This window comes from Sceloporus occidentalis, unplaced genomic scaffold, assembly GCF_023333645.1.
Source record: "Sceloporus occidentalis isolate IW3139 unplaced genomic scaffold, rSceOcc1.0.p SCAF_6, whole genome shotgun sequence".
Classification (NCBI taxonomy): domain Eukaryota; kingdom Metazoa; phylum Chordata; class Lepidosauria; order Squamata; family Phrynosomatidae; genus Sceloporus; species Sceloporus occidentalis.
In genome coordinates, this window is record NW_028316986.1 from 64,359,667 (window position 1) to 64,382,080 (window position 22,414).

Sequence of the window (22,414 nt, forward strand, 5' to 3'; positions counted from 1 at the left end):
AACATACAATGTGGCATTTATTAATATATGCAATATTTTACATTAATGTATGAAAGATATATTCCATACATTGTTGCTAATATGAATATTCTTATGTCATTGAAGTACAGGGTAATTTATAAAGAACAAAAACATAGGTCCACACTTTAAGGGAATGAAGTCTAAATTTCAACACAAAAAAACAGAACAAGTGGAGAACAGAGGTTGGGCTACATGGAAGGAACATGCACTTTATTATAGAGCAGTATTATGCATACAGAAAGCGAGGCATGAGTCCAAGTGGATGGGCCACTTTCATTACCATTGGGGTGGGGAACTTCAGCTCCTGAGGACAAATCCAACTCTCTTGGGGTCCCAATGCAGTTCTTTAGGGTTCCCCAGATGGCCATACCCCTTCCTCATGACACTATTGTTGAGAGAAGGAACACTTAAAGTGGGTATCCCTGGATCAATGCTGGTCTGCAAGCCACGAGCTGCTAGTCTCTGGCAAGTTTCCAGGAAAGAAAAAACAAAAACAATTGTACCCAAAGGGCACAAATTCAGTGCTGATCCCTGATACAATGGGGGGAGATTGCCCCCTCCTGAACCAGACAGCTTGAGAAGCATCAGTTTAGATATTTTCCACCTTTTGTATATATCTACCTCACCCCCATCTCTATTCAGCTTTGGTCAAACCTTATGTCCAGTTCTGGCCTCCACAATTCAAGAAGGATGTGGACAAGCTGGAGCGTGCCCAGAGGAGGGCAACCAAAATGGTGGAAGGTCTGGAAACCATGCCCTATGGACTTTATCACACAAGGGGAAATCAGGGGTTCAAAAAGGCATTTTTCTGGGAAAGTCGTGTGATCGTGGCAAAGTTTTTCCCACACATAGTGCTCAGAGGGGACTTATCCCGGGAAGACCCAGGAATGCTCCAGCAACAAATCACAGGATTTCCTCATTGCTTGTTGCTGGAGCATTCCTGGTTCTTCCTGGGATAAGTCCTCTTTAATCACGACATCATGGGAAAATCATTGCCGTGATCTAATAATAATAATAATGATGATGACGATTTATTTCTAGCCCGCCCAATCACGAAGAATCCGGGCAGGTTACAACAGTAAAATACATCAAATTACAATAGAGTTAAAAAAAAATCAAACCCTAGACCTAGAGCTACTAGAATCTTAGCAAAATATATACAGGATATTCACCTTGTATTACTCCATCTTCAGTGGCTTCCAAGTTATATGCAAGTCTAAGAGCAAGTACTATTTTTGATTGTAAAGACATGAGACAGCTCAAGGATTATCTCTACCCACACGTACCTACCAAAACACTTAGGTCAAGCCCTTGCTCTAGTTCCCCAGCTGTCTGAAATGCATCAAGTGGGCAATTGGAATGAGGATTGTTCCATCTACTGTATTGTGAAATATCCTACGGGATGCTGGAAACCCACCTAGCTCTACTATTCTTGGCCTACTATAAAATAATGAAAATATAGCTCCTTGCTGGGAGGGTCTGTGTCATCACAATTCTATAATCATCTTGATTTGTGCTAGTCTGGCAGTGTTCTTTTCCCACTATGCTGACTATTTTGTTTATATTATTAAATATGGGTTTTGTTTTTAATATTTTATTGCTACTTTTTAAAGTGCATTTGAGTTCCTTATCAAGAAGAAAATGTGGAATATAAATAACTTAATTAATTCAGATCTAATACAGTGGTCCTCCATATGAGCAGGGTTTCAGTTCTGCCCCACAGATGCCATAAAATATAGATGATCAAGCCCCATATTATTCATTGGTGGCAATGTGAATGTGTACACTTCACCATGTGTGTTCATGTTGAATAATGTGGGGCATGGCAATCCACAATCATCAGAAGCAGTTCAAAATTGCAGATCAAAATCGCAGATCAGAAGTCCTTCAATATGGCAGGCTCAGTGTATATCATGTGTCATTTCATCTGTAGTCTGTGATAGGATAGCACTTTTAATAACTTTTTTAATAACTTTTAATTTGACAATGCCTGTACTGTATAATATAGTGTGTATCATAAGCTTGACTCACTTAAGCTTGACTCACTTTCTTGTAGTTTCTATTCTTCATGTAAGTTATTATATGTACCATTAATGTGTCGTGGTTGTAGTCTAGATTATTTTGATGTTTGATGAAAGGAAACTATTTATAAAGTGTTCATCTTAGATACAAAGCATTTTCTGAGGACTCCATCCCTTGACTTGCCAGTTCTCACTCTTGTACCACCTGGCCTTAACTTCACCTTGACTTGCTGGGCTCTACAGGTAGAAAAGCCTTGGCAGGATGGAAAGACTCGATACCTCACTGTTTGGAGGAGCCACCAACAATTCCATTATCTGTCTATGTGACCATATCTACCTTGTCCTCCTGAAGTATTTTCCTACACTAAGTTGTCAAGATATAATTGGAAAACAGGAAATGGGAAATGACATGGACTCAGATGGAAATGTCTGCTACTGTGCTGCTAAATTCTGGGCCTAGAATGAATCTTCTAAATCTGGGAACAAGAGCCAAGCCCAAAAGCTATATCAAAGGGTGATGGGTTTGGATATTTCTTATGTCAACCTTTTTCTAATATATTGTCCTCTAGATACATTGGACTAGAATTGCATATCGGGTCCTTTTCCTTTACATATCTTGGGAAATGGTGTGAAGTCCAAGTAAGATATTTCTGCATCTGTTGATGCACCATGTAAGTGTGCCAAGCATTTCTGAAGCAACCCTGATGACCAGGCCTGCTAAGAAATCTTCCTCAAATCACTTCTGAAAGGTGTTATGAGGTGAGCCTGTGACTCACATTTGGAGGCACTTTAATTAAACTGCACTGGATCTTTTGCTTATAACTGGCAAACCTGGGTCCCCATTGTTACACTCACAGGCACAATATGTCCATGCACAGATTATGCATTTGTAATATGCTGTGAGACAGAAAGAGGGGGCAACACAGTGGAGGGAATAATCCTAAAATGATAGCTGTGAAACCAAAGGAGTGGTTTAATGTGTTTGTGATCTCTGTCAAACTCTATCTGGTGCTCAGGATCATAGGCAAGTTGCTTGTGTTTAAACCTTTGCTTAATTGCCCTTCTTTGAAACAGATGTTGTGTGACTAGAATGCCCACTGTAACAGTGGTCATTTTTGTAATGACACCTGTGATACCTTCTTGAAATTCCTAATGTGCTCACCAGTCCTCAAAGATTAGATTTCCCTTGCCTATAAAAACCACCTGGAACTGGAGCCATTTTAGAGAAAGATAAAGATATAGGTAGGAATTGGACAAGCTGAGAGAGAAAAACATCATCAGAGAAGATTAGATATAACCATGATCCATGAGCACACAGCTCTGTGCTCTCTCCATTACTTTGAAACCTAAGGGCAGCTACAGCTTTGGACTGTAACAGGAAATCTAGCCTACCTACTATCGGGACAAAAGAACTAATTACCTCTCATTAGCCCCAGAGATAAAATCTACAAGAGTTCCCTCATGTTACTTTTTCAGATGACTTTGAATGTATTCCTCTGACTTGAAACCATTAAAATTGAATGTGACTCTACACACATGCTGTCTATTAACTAAGCAGGGATGGATAACTGTTATGGGTATGGGGAGCTATTTTTGGTCCTGTGATCTTCCTCAAGAAAGTCTGAGAATCTGAAAGACTCAAGTGCTACAAAAAAGCCACTCTTATATACAGGCTGTGTCTTTCTCATTGGAGTAACAAAAGGGGCAACTTGTTTGAAATCATCCTTCTTACTAGAAGCTCCCTGCTTGGTATATATGACACAAAGACATAAATAAAACTAAATACTGTGTGATAGGAAATGCATTGTTTATCCTTCTGGAATTTTTACTGCACTGTATCTGAAAAATTCCAGGTATACAATGGATGTGGTTCACTGACTTGATTTGTCTGGCTTTATTGATTTCCATATAGTGACAGTTCAGTCTCATGATGCTGTTGCTTAGCCCTTTCATGTACAGATAATATGGGCATTGACTTTTGCAGGAGAGGTTAAAACCCAAGAGAGTTTCTATTAATGTTTCAGGAGCACAAATGTATGATTTAGCTTCACAGATGCTAATTTGGCATGCAATGCATTTAACAGTCTGTGGGAGTGTTAATTGAAGGTAATGATACTCTTATTAATGTGTGTTGACATTGAGCCATAGAATTCTGATATTTGCTGCAGCTGCAGTCCCTGGAAGACCCTTAAACTATAAGGTTCACTAATCACATCCACTTGAATGTGCATCCTGGAAATGGATTAAATCCAGAGTTGTACGCAGTAAAGCCCTAGGGACTGGGTGTTCCCATTCAGGGAGTGATGAGAGATTATTTTCCTTGATTGCCCCTCCCTTCTGAAAGCTTATAGGCATCCAAAAATCTGCTTCAAAGAATTGGAACCTCCTCTGGAATGGAAAGTGGAATAAGGAATCACGTGAGGGAGGAAAACTATCAAAAATTGCCTCATTCTTTTTTGCCTATGGAAATTTCCAGTTCATGTAAAGCAGGAGCAGCCACTGGATCTACAAGACTTCCCCAAACAGAAGGAGCCCTCTCATTCTCAGGGCAGCTGTAGGTCAGCCAGTACACTGATATGCCTGGCATAATGTAACAGTGCCAAATGGTCTGCAGACTGACATATCATTGATAAGGGGAGGAGAGAACAGAGCAAAGCATGACTTACTGTATGGCAAGTAATGTATTGAAAAGTTTTCTGAGAAGTCCTACATTAGGCATTGTTCAGTTTATGTTTAGATAGCAAATGGAAGACTGGAAGTACAGACAGATTACAGCAACACCATGATGCAAAAGAAGAAATTATTCAGAATATTCTTATTTTAAGCATGCACTTCATCAAAGGTAGCTGTCCTACCTTATTAAAGGAAATGATAAGATACATGGATATATATTTTTGGAGAACATTTTTGAATTTCACTGAAATTGGGCCTGAATTAAATACAAATGGGCAAAGTTTGATCAGTATAGAAAAGAAACAGCTGGGGAATAGAAACTGCAAAGCTGAATGACTTTTCCAAGGCTAAGGAGAGCATCAGATGTCAGAATTTGCCTGGGGCTAGAATTCTAATTTCCCTCTCTTATGGAATGAATGAGCATTCTCAAGTGGTCACACATGTGTTTTTACAATAAGAAGAATGAGATAAGATTTTTAAATCAAATCTTTCCATGCAAGAACTCAATCCACATGGAAACATAAAATTTTGTGGTAGGATATTTGCTATCCAATGCCACATAAAACCCCTGTATATATTTATATGTAAAGCAAACTTCAGTAGCAACCTACCAGATTTGTTTATAAGCCATTTTGCAGACAAAGGAAGTCACCAAATACTGTACAGGCATAGCCTGAGTTAACAAAATCTACAATAGTAAAAATCCTTTGTCCCCCTTTTCTTCCTTATTTTCTGTCTAACTGGAAGTTTATGAGCACTGGCATTGGGAGGCTGGTGAAAGAAATGACGCATTATATTTTTGCCTTTCACCAAGGGATGGTTCCCTTTTTATAAGAGTTAAAGTACAGTACCTACTGACCCATGGACAAATCAACCCAGGTTTTTTGGCTCAATTTTTTGACTAAAATTTCTAGACTTGACATATATTCTCAACTATAAGTCAACCTCATGTATAAATCAAGGACAGGTTTTGGGGACGGATTTTGAAATGATCGGTGGATAAGTTGAGGGTAAAACTTAGCAGCATGTTATAAAGGATGTAGCAAAGGAAAATGATACTAAAGATCTTTAAAAATTTTGACAGGCATAACTGTTTGTGCTCACCCTAAAGGCTGGATGGATGAGATAGCAGAGGGGTTGATGCTTCTTTTAGGTGCTCCAAGAAGAGATAAAGCTCTCACCTTTCACCAAGGCATGGTTCCCTTTTTGATAAGAGTTAAAGTACAGTACTTATATTGACCCATAGATAAGTCGACTCGGGTTTTTCGGGTCAATTTTTTGACTAAAATTCTAGACGACTATATACAGTACTTCATTAATGGAGATATATGTGTAAAATACTCTACTATACTGATTTAGGTATTTGATTAGGACTTGGGGAGACCAGGAGTCAGTTCCCTGCTCGGCCATGGAAACCTACTGAGTGATCTTTGGCAAGTCACACTTTTTCAGCCTTAGAGGAAAGCAATAGCAAGCCTCCTCTGAATAAATCTTGTCAAGGAAACCATATGATAAAGTTGCCATAGGTTGTAGACAAGTCCTATACTGAATGGTATTTGTATATATTAATACTATGAATTTGAATTGCACAACTGAAAAATGACATTGTTTTTCTTAAGCAAAACAATTCTCAGAGTCATTGGGAACTACATATGATTTGCCTGCTCCATCTGGTGGAAGAGAAACTGGTGGTCAGGAGGCTACTTGCAGAAAAAACGTGGTGCCTGGGAGAACATTGACTACTTTTCCAGCTATCAGCATTGATCCACTCCCATTTCATTGTCTCTTCTTTCCTGTTGTAGTTGTTGGATGTGAAGTAACCTTGCAGTGCATCATTCTGGCCTAAAACAAGCAAAAGCATGATCAATGGGAAAAAGTGTGCATATCTGTAATACAGAAAAAACTGGGGCAGGTTACAGACTGCCCATTTGGGGCAGGCTGTACCCGCCCCTTTCCCCGGTGTATCGGGGCCTCAGTGTCTAGAACGGCAGCCTCTGAGGCCCCGATCCGCCGCTTTTCAGGCTGCGGGGAAGCGGCAAAACGCCGCTTCCCTGCAGCCTGAAAAGGGGTGTCCCTGGGGCTTCAAGCCCCAAGGACACCCTGCGGCGGTGGGGAGGAGGAGAAAGGGGCCGCTTGGTCCCTTTCTCCTTTGGTCTGCTGGGTGCAGCCGTGTGAAGGCTGCACCCAGCGGACCAAACCAGGAAGGAGCTCCGAAACGGAGCTCCTTCCTGCTCTGCGCTAAGGGCGCACTAGGTGCCCTGGCGCGGAGCGAGGACGTCACTTCCACGCCACCCCGTATAGAGGCGGCGCGGTCATGACATCCTCATGGCGGCGGCCGTGTGGAACGGCCGCCGCCATTTTGTGCATGCGGAGCACGCACTAGGGTTAGGGGAGTGCGGAAGCACCGCCCCTTTCTAACCCTAGTGCGCGCTCCGCACGTACTAAGGTGCCCGTTTGTAATGGGCCATAGTTGCTGCAAACCAAATAATATAATGGCAAGATTCCAAAATTTTAAGCATTAAAGAAAATGAAAGATGTGGTGGCATACTCTGGTCAGATTGCTTTTGCACTGAGCACAGCTACAAGGTAATACAGACTTGAAAGCTTTTGTCAGGGTATGCCAGTTGTGACTGGATGAAAGTGTAGTAAAGTGGCAGGTGAAATCCATGATGGTAAATCTGCACTGCTAATTAGTGATGCAATCAGGCAATTGGGCAGGTGGTTATGATAGCCACTTAGCAGATTATAACTGCTTTGGGAATCTGCTTGGCCTTTTGAGAGTGTATTGGACTTTGCCCGCTGCCGCCGCCGCGGCATTTCTCTAGGGGGCGGGGCCGGTGGGAGCGGCCCCTACAAAAGCCGGCCTGCCGGCTCCCCCCGAAGGGGACGCCGCCGCCGTCGCCCTTTCCATCTGGGCTGGGCGGCTGAGGACTTTGCCCGCTGCCACCGCCGCGGCATTTCTCCAGGGGGCGGGGCTGGTGGGAGCGGCCCCTACAAAAGCCGACCTGCCGGCTCCCCCCGGAGGACACCGCCGCCGTCGCCCTTTTCCATCTGGGCAGGGGTGGCCTAGAGGACTCTGTCCGCCACTTACACCATCACGGCGGAGTGCCTGTTGTTGGGGTCTTTTTAGAGGGAGGGAGATAGAGAAGGGCTTAGTTATTTTTTTTTCTCATCAGGGATTGATTGGGCTACGTCCTGTTTTTTGCTGCTGTATACTATCTAATGTATTTCTAGATTGCTTTTTTATTTGTTTGTATAGGATGGATTTATTGTTGTATTGTACTACATGCTTTTTATGCTCCTTGTAATTGTATTGTGAACTGTATTGTATTGTATTTTACTTGTTGTAAACCGCCGTGATCGTGGGAACGGCGGTATATAAATAAAATTTCATTTCATTTCATTTCATATTGTTCTCCATGTTGCTGGGTTGTAAGTTTTCTCTCCTTGCTAGGGAGTTATAGTATTGCTAATATGCAAGAAGTTATGCTATGTTGATTTATTTTTGCATTGTATATACAGTATTTGTACTTAGTCACATTGCTTATTTTTGCTTTGCTTATTTTTGCCTTACACTCTGCTGAGTAAAGCTCTATTTTTGTTGACTCCAAGACTCTGCTGTGATGTTTTGCAGTACACCCTAACAGTTTTGGCTGCAGAGCTTGTGTTTAGAAAGGCCCAGATTCCTGTATGTTTAAATAATTGGCATGCATTGTATCAGGAGACTCTTAACACCACCATCAATCAGGCTGCAATCCAAATCAATAGCTGTGCTGCTGGGTTTTCTGAGGTGATTATTCTTAATCTTTGCTTAGAAGTTAGAATGAGATTGCACCAAGCTATTAGCTGAAAATGATCCCATCTGTGGTAGACATGATCGGGTGTCATTTTCTGCTAGAAAAGGATTTAACTATAAGGAAAACAGTATGTGCTGAAATCCTCCACACAGATTTGCAAATTAGATAGTTAAAAGGCATTATGATGAAAACAGTTTACATATGTAAACAGTTTGTTAACTTTTTAATAATACTTCCTGTAGCATGTAGCATGTGTAACCTCCCCCACCCCACCTAGTGCCCCTGGAAAAAATATCAGTACAACTGCTATTAGATCATGGTCTGAATGTGAGACTTCTTCTAGGGGATAATAAAAACTTTCAGCTGCTGGACTGCAGATATTATTGGGGCCATAGCATGAAGAAAGAGGTAAACATCCTCCCAATATGTCCCAATCTTGTTTTTACTACAAACCCACCACCATTGCTTTTTTGCATTAGTGAATGAAATGATATGCTGGTGGCATTCTATGCAATACAAGTTGTTGTTTACATATTGGTACAGAAGGCCAGTGGAGCAACTTCATTCTTTGTTACTGAGCTGTAAAGCCTACAAGAAGCCTAGCAAGTCCTGTTTTTCCTTTCTTTATGCCCTTCATTATCAAGGTGGCAGGCTGGTAGGACACAGCTGAGGTTGCAACTTCATGTTCCGTTGGTAGACAAGAATACATTCTTCTAACTTGAAAACAACAACACTATTGTTATTGCATTAAGTCCAGTGGAATAGCCTTCTAGTAGGTCTTCTAAAGGTAAAGGTAGTCCCTTGACATGAATGTCTAATCTTTAGGTACTCATCTCTGTTTCTAAGCCAAAGAGCCAGCATTATCCAAGGACTGCTCTGGAGGTCACGTGGCCAGCATGACTGCACCAAACACTGTTACCTTCCCACTGTGAAGTGGTACCTATTTATCTACTTGCATTTTCATGCTTTCAAACTGTTAGGTTGGCAGAAGCTGGGACTAGTGACAGGAGCTCAACCCATCATGCAGCACCCAGGTCTCGAACTGCCAGCCTTCTGATCTTCCAGTCATCAGAATTGGCATCTTAACCACTAAGTCACCACATCCCTTAGGTGTTCTACAGTAGATGTTCTACAACTGTGAAAATCCATACCAGTTGAAAACTCCCCAAAGCCAGCACTTTTTTCAAGCAAGTAAAATCCTATTCTGGTTTGGAGACCCAATTAAATTTGTAGTGGTAAATCTGAACATATTTTAAATCCTCAATTTGGTTGTGTTGGTATTTAATTTTAATTTTACTACAAAGAGGGGCTATGCTGTGAGATCTGTTAGGATGAGGCAGCTTTACTTTCCAAAGTACTCAGTGAGCTTTAAGGCCAAAATTGAAATGCAGATGGTTTCAACCATTCCTTATCCACAACTTTGTCTGCCATACTACTGGCGTTCGTAGTGCTACTATCTTATACATGATTGCACATGTATCTAGATTTTCCTTGCATTGTTGATAAGAGGCTAGAGAACTTTTGGGCTGCTAGGTGTTTTGAAGTACAACTCCCATAATCTCTTCAGGCTGGGGCTAATGGAAGTTTGCAGGGCAAAACATCTGGAAGGCCAAATGTTCTTCTCCTTTGTAGATAAACTCGCCTTGAAATTATTGGATAAAAATTGGATAGAACATTAAACACAAGTTATATATAGCAGGATCATGCTCACCACTTTGTCCATTAAATCTGACCCCAAGTTGTTAAACTGAACTTAATACAGGGAAAATTGTGTCTGGAACTTAGGGCCTGAACAGACAGACCAAAATAAACCTGCTTCGAGTCACTTTGGAGGTATGCTGTTTAAATGACACACACATCTCAAGAGGCCAGAAGCCGCGCTCTAGTCCTTAGGACTGGAGTGTGGCTATGGTCCAGCTTTCGGCCTCTTAGGATGCATGCAGCATTTAAACAGCATGCCTCCTGACCTGAAGCAGCATTATTTTGGCCTGTCTGTTCAGGCCTTAGACAAGTAAATTGGGGTGGGGGGGAGGAGGAGCAGCCATCGGTGGTTGTGCCCTTTAATAACCCATCAAAATGTAAAACCTATGTCCTTATAGATTTACATTATAGGTTGAGTTTCCCTTATCCAAAATGTTTGGGCCCAGAAGAGTTGTAATTTTTGTAATTTTGGAATATTTGCATATGTATTTGTAGATGGGACCCAAGTCATGACATTTATTTTTTGTATACACCTTATACACATAGCCTGCAGGTCATTTTATACATAATGTTTTTAATAATGTTGTGCATGAAACAAAGTTTGTGTACACTGAACTATCATAGAGTAATGGCGTTACTGTTTCAGCCACCCATGTAGACAATTCTGGAATATTTCAGAATTCTGGAAACTCAACTCGCATAGCTCTCCTCCACTGGGAGAAATGCAAGAAGAGAATAGTTGATCATCTTGATCGGTGGTGGAATCAGATGGGTGACCAATTACCTAGAAGAGAAGAAGGTGTGCAAAAACTTTCAACAGCTGCAAAAGCAACTTTACATTCATTTTCAATGAAATGGTAAATCTGAAGAGGTGGGCTTTATTTACACACAGATGTGACTTACATGATGTAACAGCCCCACCCCCACCCCACACAGATGATTTAGGAGTCCAAAAAGAAAATGTGAAGGTTAAACATTCTAACCTAAGCTTATCACTGACCAGCTAATATTCTCTCTGCTGTTAGGGGGCTTCTTCTTCTTTGTAATCAAAGTGCTATGTTAACTTTCACCTTCAGTCTGAGGTGGTACAACTCACTCACTGCTCTACAGGGTTTAATTAGGAAAAAATAGTCTTTTGGGTTACATGTATCCTGAATTCCAAACAGCTTAGTACAAGCAATATTACTGGAGCAGTTGCATGATTTACAATAACTAGGGCATCATTTATACCAATATGTATCTAACAAGCTGTTAAATGAGCTTGTTGATCAATGATGAGACATCTATCTCTCTGCATCCTGTCAACCAGCCTCCCTTTAAATCACTGACAGATTTCTCACAAGGTCACAAGTGACACCAAGGTATGTAAGGTGATTATAAAGAATCTGAGCTCCATGCTTATAAACATCATCATAGAAGCAGCATTAGATCTTACATACGTTGAAGCTAAACACAAGTTTCAGCACTGGAAATGCAGGCTGACATCTTATTAGTCAGCCATGTTGTAAGAAAGACTTCTGACTGCATAACTGTTTCCTATTAATACTTGTGGTGTGACAAAAAGTTGCAACAGGATTCTGCAGAAGTCTCTGCTTCAGCTCCTCATGCCATCACTCACTGGTCGTGTCATTCTCCAGCACCCTTCACCAGTGCTGCAGAACTAATACATTCAGGAGATGGAACATAGCTTTAATATCACAGCTACACCTCTGATATAAGATCTCAGCTACATCATCCAGTAGATAACAATGTCCATGAAGTATGTCTGCTTAAAAGAATGATTGCTTGAACCAAACACACATGGAGAGGAATTCTTGTTTAATCCACACTGACAGACCACCACAGACATCTGAGCAAATTATATTCAGTCAAATACCTGGTGGAGGGAGGAACTAGCAGGCACCAGCTCTCTATATAGCTACAGCCCATCTCTGGAGCTTGGTGAACAGAGCTTGGCTAACAGGCGCTACCAACAGGGGTGTTTGGTGTGGGTGTTTAGCAGGCGGGTTTTGAGGAGGAGGCTGAGATCTGTTTCAATGCCTACTTAAGATTACCTAATATGGACTGTGAAAGAGCTGCTGCAGTCATCTACAACAGATGCGGTATGTTGGCTCTCTCCCTTACCAGTAACGACACCAGGAAACAAGTAAAGGAGGAGCAGTGTCATTCCTCATGCATTTGAAACTTTAAGAAAGCTGATTTCACTAAACAGAAGGAAATACTGGTGGCAATGCAGTGGTTGGGAATAGTAATAGAAAAGAAGGTTCATGAGGGATGAAGTGAGATATTGAAGGCACAATTTCAAACAGTTCCTATGAGGAGGAAAAACAGGAGGTATTGAAAGAAATAAGGATGGATGACTAAAGAACTTTCAACTGACCTAAGACTCAAAAGGGACACACAAGAAATGGAAAAAGGCAGAAATCACCAAAGAATTCAGACAAATAGCCCCCTCCTCTAGGGAGGAAGTCAGAAAAGCTAAAGCAGAGAATGAGCTTTTTATTGCTTTTAACCTTGCTAGAGGTTAAAAGCAATAAAAAGGGCCTTTTTGTTATGTCTATAGCAAAACGAAGGAGGAGGAAACGGTAGGGCCATTGCATGAAGAAAATGGTGAAATGCTAATATACAACAGAGAAAAGGCAGAACTACTAATTACCATTGCACCTTCTCCTTCTCTGAAAAGGTGAAGAGCTCAACCTGGGGAACATGGAGCAGATGATGCAGTAGGAGAGGTAGGGGTAGTAGTACAGGAATACCTGTCTACTCTAAAGAATTCAAATCTCTAGGGCCAGATGGACTACTACTAATGATATTAAAAGAAATGACAGAAGTAATCTTAGAACCACTGGCATTCCTGGACTGCTGAGTCCTATCAAGAGAGGCCATACTCCACCTGTATATAGAGTGTGTAAAACCTGTGCTTACTCTCGTTAAGTAGGAAATAATATAGCAAGAAAAATGTCTTGGGATGTAATAAATTTATATTTTGGATGGGTGAGGTCAAAATTAGTCACAACCTCACCACAGATTTATATGTCTCAGGGGTGGAAACACATTTTCATTGTGCGAGTGGGGCAGGGTGTTATCAGTATGCTGATGACACCCAAATATATTTCTCCATGGCCTGTTACAGACAGCCAAAATAAAGCTGCTTCGAGTCACAGTGGAGGTATGGTGTTTCAATGATGCATGCATCCTAAGAGTCCAGAAGTTGCACCAAAGCCACGCTCCAGCCCTAAGGACTGGAGCATGGCTTTGGTGTGGCTTCTGGACTCTTAGGACGTATGCATCATTGAAACACCATACCTCCACTGTGACTCGAAGCAGCTTTATTTTGGCTGTCTGTAACAGGCCCATGTCTTGGTCATCAGCAACAATGACAGATGGCATTTCTCCCTTCAATCAATGTCTTACACCAGTAATGGACTGGATGAGAGAAAACAAGCTCACATTGAATCCAGATGAAATGGAGATACTTACGGTAGGGGCCCCTAAACCAGGCGTTGGGCTGCAACCTCCAGTCCTAGAGGGGCTCATGCTTCCCTTGAAGGACTGTGTTCGCATTCTGGGGTTACTTTTTGATTCATCACTTCAGATGAGAAATCAGATGAATGCGATGGTCAAGAACACCTGTTATCAGCTTTGGCTGATATGCCAGCTGCGCCCTGCCCTGGAATCGGGTGACCTCGAAACAGTAGTACACACACTGGTAACCTCAAGACTTGATTTTTGCAATGCGCTCTACATGGGGCTACCCTTGTGCCTAGTCCGGAAACTTCAACTGGTACAGAATATGGCAGCCAAACTGATTACAGGCACAACCAGAAGTGACCACATTACACTAATATTGAAGTCACTCCACTGGCTTCTCATTAGTTTCTGGGCACAGTACAAGATGTTGGTCATTGCCTTTAAAGCCCTTCATGGCTTGGGCCCAACCTATTTAAGGAATCGCCTTCTTCTGTACAATCCGCCCCGTGCAGTCAGATCCTCTGGAACAGGCCTGTTGCAGTCCGTAAAGACCAGATTGACTGCAACCTCCCAGAGGACTTTCTCTGCAGTCACTCCCACCTTATGGAATGGCCTGCCGGAAGAGATCTGTCAAATTACCAACCAAGATAGCTTTACGAAAGCTGTCAAGGCAGACCTCTTCTAGCAGGCCTTCCCAGAATAGCACCTGGCCACATAAAGATCCATGTAAAGATCCCCCCATATATATGTGTGTGTGTGCATGGATTCTTTCCACTGTCTTATTATTGTATTACTGTTTTCAGATTTTATTTGTAATTTTGTTAGTACTGTTTAATCCTTTTTTAAAAAGGGGGGGGGGAGAGAAAGATTGTATATACTGCTGTATCATTTTAATGTTGTACGCTGCTTTGATTGTTTAAACAAAAAGTGGGATATATTTTTTTATCATTTATTATTATTTAAGGCAATTCTGCCAGTCTTCCACCTTTCCTACCTCACTGCAGCTCATCCTTTGCTCCTTCATGTGCCAATCCAGAGGGCCCCCTCAACCTGTAGAAGTGGCTTTGGGGAGCACAGTGCACTGTAGGGTGGGCAGGGGCAGAAAAGTCCTGTCTTGTGAGTGGGGTTTGGCTTATCCATCTTTAGATGGCATCAGCTGTAAATATAAGACTCACATAGGTTACTGACCTGCTTTGTTGATATGACTAGGAAAAAAAATCTTGAATGTGAAAAGATGCAAGCCACATCTTGAGCTTTAGGCTCAAAGGTATTAAGGTTGACAAGCTGAAGCAAAAAAAAAATTACAAGGTAAAGGCATTATGGATTGGGAAACCAACCATCAGGATGGAGATGTGAAGATGAGTCTAAATAGCACCATGCATTCCTTCTGTACAACTACATTTGAAGCTTCAGATTGCTCTTGGATGTGCTATTGTCTGTGGAAGTGCACCTGGCATTGACTATGGCGTGTTACAGACCGCCCCTTTGGGGTGGCCTGTAGGCACTCCTTTCCCCGCCGGATCGGGGCCTCAGCTACCAGAACAGCAGCCTCTGGGGCCTCGATCTGCCGCTTTTTGGCGGCAGGGAGGAGGAGAAAGGGGCCACTTGGCCCCTTTCTCCCTTGCGTCGCTGGCGCAGCTGTCTAAAGGCTGCACCAGCAATGCAAGTTGAAGAAGGAGCTCCGTTTCTGAGCTCCTTCTAGCGCCACGGAAAGGGCGCTCTATATGTCCGCGCCGCCCCGTTTGGAGGTGGCGCGTTTGTGACATTGTAATGGCGGGCGCCGCCATTTTGTACGTCCTGGGGACATACTAGGGTTAGGTGCGTGTGTAAGGCACGCACTTTCCCTAACCCTAGTACGTCCCCAGGACGTACTTTACACCGGTGCAGAACGGGCCTATGAGTATTTTTTAGCAGCTTACACCAATACATCAGCTAACACCCTACTAAAGCAGTCATCCAGTCATTATTTCCAAACTTGTGTATTAGTAAAGGGCTCTGTGGGAGGGCTGCCTTTGAAGATGGTTTGAAAAGAAAATGGGTTCAAAATGGAAGGGATATTTCACCAACTGCCCTGATTCCAGTGTGTTTATAGGTCCAATTCAAGGTTCCAGCGGTAATCTTTGAAGTGCTGAACAGTTTGGGAAACTGAACAGCCATCTTTTCTTATATGACCTTGCTAGTTTATTTTTTTTTTTTAAAAGCTATAATTCTTGTTGCATCAGACAAATGAGAGAGGGGGCCTTCATGGTGGTAACCTCATAGTCATAATGCTCCTTTGCTGTGAGACTAATTGTGGCTCCTATGGTTCAGTCCTTTAATATGTAGCAAAACTCTTTCTTTAGCAATACTTTTTTTACAGTGCTTATACCAATTTGTTGCATTTTAATTATATTTCATTCTTACTCTCATAGGCTTCCTTGTAATTGGCATGTCCCCGATCTCTAAATACTTCAAATAAATGTGGGGGGTGGGGGGGGGGGAGGAGACAGATTTTAACATCACACATTAAATGTTATGGATGGGCAGAGGTTTCTGAAGTCTTCACAGGCTCCTGAAGAGAACTTACTTTAGTACTGATAACTTTTTTTAAAAAGAAGGTAAGCACAGGGATGGACAGGTGAACTAACAGGTATAAAGTCCATGGGCTGATCAGATCTATTTGCATTTAGTCAACGGGTTTAAATACCCTAAAGGCCCAGGATCCTGTCTGATCTTGGAAGCTAAGCAGGATCAGCCCTGGTTGGTACTTGAATGGAAGACTGCCAACCAATACCAGGTGCTTGAAGGCTGTACTTCAAGGGAAGGAACTGGCCAAACTACCCACGAGTATGAAAACTTCATGAAATTCATGGGATTGCCCTATGTCCACAGGCAACTTCAAAGTGCATACACAGACAGACACAGACACACATATTAATCATAAATATAAGCTTTTGAAACTCAATCTCAATGTGCATTCACAGTATAAAATCATTTTGCAAGTCTAAAAGCTGTATTATTATATCAAGTACAAATGTATCAGAAATACATTTACAAGCCGTGTTTATTTAATCATTTCCATATTTTTTGTTGGATTGTTTATGCCCTGAGCATGTTTTTCTTTTATCTGTTTAACTGTTTTTTTAAAAAAAAAATCAAGGTTCTTGTTTTTATTAACATTAGTTGAGCTGCAGAATGAGCCACCAACCTATTTGGTAACTCTGCTGGCCTAACATACAGGTCAACTAGCTACTCAAAAACAGAAAATGTGACTTCTGAGAAGCAAGCTGCAAATTTTCCATTCACTGTTCTATATGCAGCTTGGACTCTCTGTAGACCTTGCCAAAATAGAACTTTCTCCTTAAGAGCTCTGCTGCCTCTTCCCTGTACAAGTTGTCCTCTTTCATGGTCTTGTAACTTATCTGGATATCAGATGTGAATAGTGACCCCTGAATTTTATTGAAAGGTTAAGAGGTTATCTAAATGACTTCTGAGTCCCTCCTTATTTATCTGACTGACCTGGATAACATTAAAAGGCCATAATTATGCACCAGAAGTCTATATACAGCTCTTTTCTATGCCAGCATTGCCTCAACTGAAAAAAGGAAACAAAGCCTGGGAGGGGAAATAACTTTTCTAAGTTTGGAATGGGGTAATGATTTGGGGAAAGGGGCCACACAAGAGCTTCTCCCATGTTGCAAAGGGCTTTGTACATTACCCAAGTGGCAAGGGAAGAAGTTGCGCTGCTGATATCATCCGGCCTGGGAGGGAGTGAAAAGGCAGGCCCAACTCCATCAGGCGTAAGACAGAGCAAGAAGAAGGGCCGTCTCTCCAGTCCATCTGCCATGGTCTAGACCTCAGAGGGAGAGAAGAACCACTGGACTTGATCCCCTTCCCCACCAACATTCCTTTTCTTTTTGTGTCATGTCTTTTTAGATTGTAAGCCTCAGGGCAGGGAACTGTCTGAATAACTATCTGTAAGCCTCTCTGAGAGCCTTTAGGCCTGAAGAGCAAATACAGTAAATAAATAAATAAACAAACCGTGACCACTATGTTCAAGTAATGGCACAAACAACATTCCAGCAAACATATTCAGTCAGTTTACCACAGGCTGATAAGCAACTAGACCATGAGAAAATAGCTATGTGCCTACTTATCAGAAAAGGTGTAGGAACTGCTCATGATATTTTACCTGTCTTTGAAAGGATGTATTAGCTTTTTCAAGAATAAAATTTTAGCTCCATTTAAACCTTGTTTTCTGAAGGCTAACCTAACTAATGGATCCTAAGACTAGAACCTGTTCAACTTTAATAACACTAGATTCTTTTTAAATATATGTATGCCTATTTAACTTTGCTTTATTGAGACTCTGTGCAGAACCTATCAAAACTCACTTGTACAAATTATACAGGTTGAGTCTCCCTTATCCGAAATGCTTGGGACCATGTTTTGGATTTTTCAAATTTGAGAACATTTGCATATAAATAATGAGATATCTTGGAGATGAGACCCAAGTCTAAACATGACATTTATCTATGCTTCTTATATTCCTTATACAATACACTGAAGGTATACATATATTTAATAACTTTGTGAATGAAACAAAGTTTGTGTAACCTGAACCATCAGAAAGCAAAGATGTCACTGTCTCAGCTGCCCATGGAAAATGTTTTAGATTTTGGAGTATTTCGAATTTTGGAATTCCAGATAAGGGGGACTCAAACTTTGTAGTTCTCAGAGAAAACAGGAGAACTATCCTCAAACTACAAGCTGAAAAGCACAATGCGTGAAATCTTGTTCTGGAAGTTTAAGCACTGTTAATCTAATCTTCCAAATTAACAATACCAGGATAGACACAGGCTATAGTAGGGGAAATCCAATTATATAGATCTCCAAAAAGCAACTGGACAGGGAAGGGAAAGTCAGCAGAGATTTAAAGAGAATGATTTCATTATGTAGTGGGAGAAACTAGTACCCTCCCACACTTTCAAAAGTAAGTATCAAAACATTTGTGACCTAATACTTTGGCAACTACTGGAAAATGACACCACAACACAGACAACAACAGAAGGCTCATCCATCTGTAACTGTAATTATATTACAAGTAAGGATTATTAAAGTAACAGAAATATTATTTTCCTGGCCTCTACAATACCTGAGGTAGGTGAGGAATCAGGATGTTTGGTTAGGAAAATGAAAGCTGAAAATGGGAATGGCATCTGCAAGTTTGCATCAAGGCACTTATTTATGCCCCAAGTGTATGTATCTGTTTAGGAGCATATTAACCATTATATATATGCACAATCAAATTAAACATCAATATTTTGAACTTTGACACTATTCGTGTATATACATTCAACAGGACACATCAGTGCAAAACACATGTCTTTTGATATATACTCATTTCATTAAATTAAGCTCCAGAAAGCAACTGCGAAATCCTCAATTGCAATGAAAAGGTCGCTGTTGCTTACAGTAACAAATGTGGGAGATTATGTGCAAATGAAAGAGGCACCACATATTAGTCACTGTAGCTGTCTTCCCAAGTTTGCTCCACTGCTTAACTTTTTAAAGAAGTTGTTGTGGGTGGAGAATATGGTTCACTGTAGGGGATGATGGCCAAAAGTAGCCATTTTAAATTGCCAGCTTAAGACTGTTATTTCTTGGGAAGTAGACCTCTTCTTAAAGCTTTTTTTCCCACCAAAAGTTGGCATAGAACCCAATTGGAACTCTTTCATAGACAAAAAATGCCCATTGTTGGAAGATAGAATAGAGCAGTTTTTACACTCCATATGTGTGACAGATACTTTGGATAGTGTAAGAGATGGTGCAGGGATCTGCAGGGAAGAAGGGAAACTGTCAACATCTCTCATTCTCCTGGTGAGTGTAATCAATGAAAGATGCCAATTGGATGTCACCCAAAAGGCCACCCCACCCTCAGATATAGTTAGTTATTCTGGATCATATCCCAATATAGGTCCCAGCCACTTTTCAACCTCTGCCACAGACATGTTTTTCCTTAAGGCATAATCTTCAACCTGCAAAATGAAAAAGAGGATCACCAATTTAGCATTTCAACTTCCAAAGCTTTCATTTGTACATGATCAGAATATCTGGAAAAGCAAGTTTGCACCATTCTGAACAAGACCTTGTTTATAACTTGCTTAAACACCTACACTCTCCTGACATGAAAGTCTCAATTTTTAAACTTTCTTCCTATACATAAAACAATACAAATGACAACTATATGAAAAATAAAATATTCAGATTAGGATTTCATAAACTTTAGATCTAAAGTGGACTTCTTTTTAGACCAGAAAGCTTTCTATATAGATATGTAAACCATCAATTAATCTTCCAATCTAGATCACTTTATTTGATATGTTTTTAGTTCTTTAAAATTACTTTTAATTATTTATGCTATCTTAAATTTTGTTAAATTGGTTTTATTGTACACCACCCTAAGATCTTTATATAAAGGATGAGATATAAATATTTAAATAAATATATCATAGATATTTCCCACATCACTTTGACATTATCATTTGGGTTTTAAGCTCTATGTATTTTATACACTTCCCATGGTAGCAGACAGGCTTACCTGGTCTTTTAATATCTTGCCAACAGCAAAGTATTGAGAACCTGGATTGGAAAAGTAGAGACCAGATACTGCTGAAGCAGGCAACATTGCAAGGGATTCAGTTAGCTGAATACCTGTGAGAATCAAAGAAATACACAAGTGACTGAGCAGGTATAATGTTATGGTTAATAATAATAATAATAATAATAATAATAATAATAATAAAGTTTATTTCTATCCCGCTTTTCCAATTTGATCAAAGCGGCGTTAAGAGAATGAGTCATGATAGCTCTGGTTTAAGTGTCATCTCAGCTGGGAAATCACTGCATGGACTTCAGGCATACCACTTTTCCTTGGCCCCAGCCCACATTACACCACGCCACTTAATCTGGAATAAGGGTGTAATGACCATGTTCTGCCTCATTATTGTTCTGAGGATAACAGCTCTTAAAGAATTTGGGTACCAAGGGAAAATAATATGTGAACATAGAGAACTAGAAATAGGATACTGTAGCAGCATGGGAGTTGCTAAGATGCACAAACCCTTCCCTTTCTTTGCTGCCAGAGGGTCCCAACAACCCCAGGGCCTAGTACAGGGATGTGCAGTTTTGGAGACTGAGCCACCACTGGTCACACCAATGCATTAAAATGATCCAAAATTAAAATAGGAACTGGCCAGATATACACTTATGATTTCAGTTTTGTTTGGGGCTTTATTTCAATTTCAGGATGGGAGGTTTGGATAGCTCTGTAACCGGTTTTATGGCAAATGCAGGCCTTCAAGAGTGAGAAATGCAATTTTTGAAGAAAGGTGGGTTTGTTTGGTTTTTGGTCTATACTTCTAAAGGATTGCTAAGAGGACCAGAAAAACAACTTTGGTGGGTTGCATGTAGCATTTGCCCATCCTTGGCCTAGTCAGGGTCATCCACACTTTAGTTTCTTATACCCACCCACCATGGAGAAGAATTTTCAAGTTTAAGTGATTGAACCAAATTCTAAATTCCAAGAGAACTACACAGATTGGAACATAGTTACTCCTTGGACCACATACATCTACAAATGTTGGGATATGAATTATTGGCTGAAAAATTGGATACAAAAATGTCTACGTTGGAGAATACTGTACATGTTAGGGAGAAATAAATTTGCCCCTTTATGTACTATTAAAAACAATAATTTACAGGCTGATGCAGACATTAGATGCATTTGTTTCATAGAATCGTAGAGTTGGAAGAGACCACAAGGGCCATCCAGTCCAACCCACTGCCATGCTGTTTGTTTGTTTATATTCTGCTTTTATCCCATATGAGGTTCAAAGTAGCTTTCCAGGTAAATAAGAAGACCTATAACAATATGGAGTACAACAGATTAAAAGGTATTAAGCCAGACATTAAATTAAAATGCTATGTTTAAAACATCAAAATTAAAACCATTAAAACATTTAAAATGCACAATACACGCTAAAAACAGCACACCCAAACTGCACATTACTTGGACAACCAAGACTGAAGTACTTTTTAAACAAGCAGGTCTTTACTTGCTGACAAAAAGACAGCAGAGAGAGAGAGCACATTGAAACTCCCAGAAAAGGGAGTTCCACAGAGTGAGAGCAGCCACTGAAAAGGCTCTCTCTTGTGTCCTCACCAGCCAAGCATAGGAGTATGTGAGATGGAAAGAAAGCCCTCCCCCAAAGATTGCAAGACTCAGGTTGGCTTGTATGGGGAGATATGGACTTGCCCTAAGCCCTAAAGAGCATATGGCTATATATACATGATTTTACAGAATAGAAACACAGTTCTTAGCTATTTAATTGCTAAAATTAGTTACGTGAGGTTACTCTAGAACAATTTTTACATTTTATTTTAGAACATTTTTCTCTATTCTTGTGTTTATGATTTTTAAATTCAGATACCGTATACTGATAGTAAAGGAATATGGACTTTAGTTGGCATGTTAGTAAAATTATGAGTGAAATAGCTGTCTTCAAGTATCTGTTACATAAAATTTTACTTCCATCAGATGATCTCATTGACAAGAACATAAAGAAAGCCTCATGAAACTCAGCAGAGTGAGCAGTCACACCTCACATACTGCGCACAAAGATTAGTTCATAGTCCTATGACATCTTTACACATTGTTTGATATGTTTCCACTTTCCAACATTCTGTGAA

The 22,414-nt window shown here is 40.7% G+C and overlaps 1 protein-coding gene across 2 annotated transcripts in view; it reads right to left on the minus strand.

Annotated features, from left to right (window-relative positions):
• Positions 1-19,050: 19,050 nt before the first annotated feature.
• MTR (5-methyltetrahydrofolate-homocysteine methyltransferase) overlaps positions 19,051-22,414 on the minus strand; it is a 110,357-nt gene continuing 106,993 nt past the window's right edge. For both annotated transcript variants that reach the window (XM_089529855.1, XM_089529856.1), the window contains exons 32-33: positions 20,265-20,377; positions 19,051-19,701 (exon numbers count right to left, since the gene is read on the minus strand). In XM_089529855.1, the coding sequence (XP_089385981.1) occupies positions 19,615-19,701; positions 20,265-20,377 (200 nt within the window). In that variant the 3' untranslated portion in view covers positions 19,051-19,614. The remainder of the gene's footprint in view (positions 19,702-20,264; positions 20,378-22,414) is intronic.